Consider the following 5,187-nt stretch of genomic DNA (forward strand, 5'->3'; position numbering starts at 1 on the left):
AGTGGCTGAGGCTGGCCTCCACCTTGCGATCCTCCTGCCTCAGCCTCCTGAGCCCCTGGGATGACAGGTGGCTCCTATCGTCAGCTCCTTAGGTTCGAGCTGTCACTTGGCCCTGCTGACTTCTTCCACGGGTGTCCCCAGGGCCTTCCCACTGAAGGTGGGTCCCTTGCCCTCCGCGGGCTCTGGGCTTCCTGGACCACCCCTGACAGTCCCACCTGGTATCCCCCCACAACGTACCCGCCCTGACAGCCAGAGGGCCACTCGGCCCGGGCCTCTGGTGGCCTCTTCTGCCTCCGCCACGTCTCCTCCTCTTCCTCCTCCTCATCAGAGGCCGCCTGGCCCTCCACGGAGCGGAACAGCTGTTCGTCCACTGCGGGTGGCAGGGGGACACAAGATTCAGGGACGTGGGACCCCGGTGGGTGGGGACCAGCGAGTCCTGTGGCCCCCTCAGTCAGGGGAGGCTGAGACCATCCCTCGGGAGCTGGGCCGGGCTCGCAGAGTCTGGGACTGATAAATGGTTGAGGCCGGCCTCCAACTTTCAATCCTCCTGCCTCAGCCTCCCGACCCCCTGGGATGACATCCGTGCACCACCGTGCCTGGCCACCCACTTATTCTTAAGGTCAAGATTTTTGTGGTGAGGGGCTTCGGGGAAAGGGGTCCTTCTGAGCTCAGGAAGTCCCCAGCCTGAGCAGTTGGGCGGGTGCAGCGGGATGGTCACCAACATTGAGAGTCCTGTGTCCTGAGAGCCAGACTGGGCACAGGGGACGGACCTTCATCCAGGATTCTGCTCTCTGACTGCCAGCCTTGCTCTGGAGCGGTGGCCGTGACTCTGATCCCAGTCTCCTCAGGGCCACCCCTCTTGACTCCTGGCTCTGGGCTACCTTGAGGGGGCGTTGACAGCTGGGGACCCTGTGACCTGCGGGCAGGAGGAGAGACCCAGGTACTGAGAAGGAGGAGAGGCTGGCAGGAGGGTCCAGCCTCTGCTACTCCTTGGGAGTCAGCCTCCCGCGGGCCACAACTGAGCCACATCCGTGGAGAAGACGGATGTCACTCATTTGCTAAGTGGCTGAGGCTGGCCTCCAACCTGTGATCCTCCTCCCTCAGCCTCCCAAACTGCTGAGAGGACAGGCCGAGCCCGTGAAGCTTATCTCTATATTTTAAATCCATAAATGACAATATTCCCTGGTTCGAGCCGCAGGGCAGGCAGCCCGGAGATGGCCCTGGGCACTGCAGGGAGATCACAGTGACCATTCCGGACCAGCTGCAGGAAGGTCCAGGATTCAGGCTCCAAGGGGACACAAGACCCATTCAAGGGCACTTGAATGGCCCTCTGAGCCCAAGAGAGAGAGGGATCTGTGGAGCAGCACGCGTGACACTGGAGGGACATGGGCCTGGGGGGCACCCAAGCAAGTGACCAGGGCGAGACGTGGACCTGGGGGGCGTAGGTCGGTTCTGCAGGCAGCAGAGACCGGAGGGAGGCGTGGCATGTGGCTCCTCCCACATAATCAGCATAACCCAGCCCTGGCCACTGTGATTGGCTCATGGCTGCGCGGGCTAGCCAATGAGACACGAGGGGCTGTCTGAAGAGGTTGGAGGGGGCGGAGCAGAACCTCTCCCTCCTGCAATTCCCTTTGCTGCCGCTGGGTGGCTCGGGGAGCCGCGGAGAGGACCAGGTCTGGAACTGTGACCACCCTCTGCGACTCGGAGGGGACCTTCTGGACAGGCCCTGGGGCTTGGGACAGACCCTAAAAATGACAGCAATACCAACAGGGTCCTTAATAAAGTCAGGAGTTGCTGGGTCAAGCTTTGTTCCTAAAGCCAGGGGGTAATCCTAAATTTTTGGTGACTCTGTTCCTAAATTTTTGGGAAAAGTGGTGGGAATCCACCCGCGGAGGAGGCAGAACCGCGGTGTGGCCCCAGCTGGAATATTATTCGGCTTGGAAAAAGAAGGAAGTTCTCAGCTGGGTGCCATGGGGCACGCCTGACATCCCAGCAGCTCCGGAGGCTGAGGCAGGAGGATCGAGAGTTGGAGGCCAGCCTCAGCAAGTTAGTGAGGCTCTGAGCAACTCAGTGAGACCCTGTCTCTAAATAAAATGCAAAATAGGGCTGGGGACAGGGGTCCCTGGTTAAGCGCCCCTGGGTTTCATCCCTGGTACCAAAAAAATAAAATGAGATACAACACACACACACACACACACACACACTCACCTGAGTGCCACCTAACATCACCCCCCCCCCATTTGCAAAGGCAATATTTAAAAGGTCCTTGTCCTTCCACTTCCTAGGACCTCCCCCAGGTCCCCCTTCCCAGAGTCCCATTGCTGCTTACTGATGAATGGAAGGGGAAAATAGACAGAGGTAGCTCAGAGATGGTGAGAGAGTTGTGGAGGTCACACAGCAATTCTCCTGGGAAGCCAAACGCAGTGCTGGTGGCTCCGGGACCCCGTGGCTTGGCAGCAGAAAACGGAGGGAGGGGTGTGTCCGATGGCACTCTGGGACGCGGGAGGGGGTGGGGGGACAGCAACATCTGGCCCTTGTCAGATTATGTAAGCTGCTGGGCTGGGAGCCACTGTGGCCGTCAGACTCCAGCAGGAGGAAGACCTCAGAGGCTCTCCCCCGGGGGCATCTGCTGCGAGGCCAGGCGGGCAGATGTGGCCAGCTGCAGGGAACGCCCAGCCGCACCAGGACTCAGTGTGAGGGCAGGGGGACCCGCCACCAGGGCCCGCCTTTCCCCAGAACGACCCAGAGCCCAGAGGGTGGCCGGCGTCGCTCCGGCCACCTCCAGCTCACCCCTGAGCCCCGTCCCCAGTCTCTTATTTTTTTACTTTGAGACAGGGTCTCGCTGAGTTGCTGACGGCCCTGCTAAGTGGCTGAGGCTGGCCTCCAACTTGGGATCCTCCTGCCTGAGCCTCCTGAGCTGCTGGGATGACAGGTGTGCGCCATCCCACCCAGCTGGGAGGTGGAGCCTAGCGGGAGGAGGAGCCTAGCGGGAGGTGGAGCCTAGTGGGAGGAGGAGCCTAGTGGAGGTGGAGCCTAGCAGGAGGAGGAGCCTAGCAGGAGGAGGAGCCTAGCGGGAGGTGGAGCCTAGCAGAAGGTGGGAGCCTAGCTGGAGGTGGAGCCTAGCTGGAGGTGCAGCCTAGCAGGAGGCAGTTAGGTGATTGGGGCGGGCCCCAGAGGGAATCCTTGAGCCCCAGCTTTTTCCTCTCTCCTCTCTGCTTCCTGGCCCTGAGGGATGGCCAGTTTGGCTCTGCCCTGGGCTCCTGCCAGCAGGGACTGGGACGTCCTAAACAGGTCCCAAGAGTAAACCTCTCTTTCCCTCGAGGTGCTGCGGGACCCAAACCAGGCCCTCATGCATTCTAAATACACACCCTTCCACCGAGTGACACTCTTAGCCCCAACCTTTTCTCTTTGTAAGTGAATGATCTCAGGGGTTTTGTTATAGCAGCCGAAAGTTGACTAATACAGATGGACTTTTTTTTTGGTACTGGGCATTGAACCCAGGGGCCACCCGACCCCTGAGCCCCGTCCCCAGCCCTATTTTGTATTTTATTTAGAGACAGGGTCTCCCTGAGTCGCTCACGGCCTCGCTAACTTGCCAAGGCCGGCCTCCAACTTTCAATCCTCCTTCCTCGGCCTCCCAAGCCACTGGGATGACAGGGGAGGGCCACCATGCCCGGCTCTCATTTGAGATCATAATCAATATCTCTGTGTGGGAGCCATTCTGAGTTGGGGTTCGTGTTATTGACAGTGTAAACACAAAGAACTGAATCCGGCCTCTCCCTGAATGAACTCGGGGGGTAGATTCTTCCCCAGAGCCTCCAGATGTGGCTAAGGACTCTTTGATTTTGGCCTTGCGAGAGCCCAAGCCGAGGACCCAGCCAAGCCTGCCCGGACTTGTGGCCTCCACAGCTGTGAGGTCATGGATCGGGGTCATTTCAAGACACTTCATTTCTGGGTGTTTGTTGTGGTTGTGATAGAAACCAAATAGAACCACCCAGACAGTCCCACCCCATCTGTGTGGTCAGCAGGACGTGGATGATTATCCCCCCTGGCAGTGACCAGCCATGGGGTTCCAGGGAGGAGAGGGGAGGGGCCTGAAGTCATGGTGATGAGCCTTTCCCTTTGCCAAGGATCCGGTTTAGAAACAGGTAGAAAGAGTCTTTTTTTCTCTGTCTCTGGATATGGCAGTGATGGCTGGGGCCATGGCAGCTATTTTGTGACTATGCAGGGGGTGGACCATCTGGACAGGCGTTCAATGAGGTTGCACAGATCAAGTGCTTGGCTCAGTACCTCAGGCCCAGCAGGTGCTTAGAAATCCATGGCCTGTGTTTCTGAGTCAGTGCTGCCCCCTCCTGCCTCCCAAGCAGGATATCCATTTAGAACCATGCCTAGCTCTGGGTGGAGGCTGTATTATTTATTTTGGGGGGTACAAAGGACTGAACCCAGGGGTGCTTAACCCCTGAGCCCCATCCCCAGCCCTATTTTCTATTTTATTTAGAGACAGGGTCTCGCTGAGTTGCTCAGGGCCTTGCTAAGTGGCCGAGGCTGGCCTCCACCTTTCGATCCTCCTGCCTCAGCCTCCTGAGACACTGGGATGACAGGCCTGTGTGTTCTCTTTTATGTGGAAGCCAGGAGCTTGCTTCAAGGCCTATGTGGACCCCCTGAGATCAGCTCTCTTAATAGACACCTGCAGAATACCCCACAGCAACCATAGATCAGTGTTTGAAGGAACCACCCGAGCCTGTCCCCCAAGGTGGCTCATCAAAAGACGGCCACCCTCCCTGGCCTCTGTTTTTTTTTTTCTGGCACAGACGGGAGTTGTCACTGGTGTTTGGCCCTCAGAGCAGGCCAAGCCCTCCCTGGGAGCTCCTGGGGTTTGCCCAGAGTGGCTTCCTCTTTTAAAAAGGATGTTTCCTGAACGAAGAAGCTCGCAGGAAATAGGAGACCGGCTGAGAATTCAGAGAACAACAGGAAGAAGAGCCAAAAATAAATCACCGAGAGGGGACCGTGGGGGACAGTCCTCAGGGGTCCTCTGGGCTGCAGAGCATCCTCAATTTTTTTTTTTTTGGTCCCAGGGATGGAACCCAGATCCACTTAACCCCTGAGCCCTGTCCCCAGCCCTTTTTCTATTTTATTTAGAGACAGGGTCTCGCTGAGTTGCTCAGGGCCTCGCTAAGTGGCTGAGGC

General features: G+C 58.2%; 1 protein-coding gene across 1 annotated transcript in view; it reads right to left on the reverse strand.

Annotated features, from left to right (window-relative positions):
* Nucleotides 1-5,187, reverse strand: part of Efcc1 (EF-hand and coiled-coil domain containing 1) — a 25,440-nt gene that overhangs the window by 6,398 nt on the left and 13,855 nt on the right. Inside the window, exons 4-5 of the mRNA XM_048786257.1 lie at nucleotides 771-916; nucleotides 236-370 (exon numbers count right to left, since the gene is read on the reverse strand). Of these exons, the coding sequence (XP_048642214.1) occupies nucleotides 236-370; nucleotides 771-916 (281 nt within the window). The remainder of the gene's footprint in view (nucleotides 1-235; nucleotides 371-770; nucleotides 917-5,187) is intronic.

This window comes from Marmota marmota, unplaced genomic scaffold (genome assembly GCF_001458135.2).
Source record: "Marmota marmota marmota unplaced genomic scaffold, marMar, whole genome shotgun sequence".
In the NCBI taxonomy this organism is placed as follows: domain Eukaryota; kingdom Metazoa; phylum Chordata; class Mammalia; order Rodentia; family Sciuridae; genus Marmota; species Marmota marmota.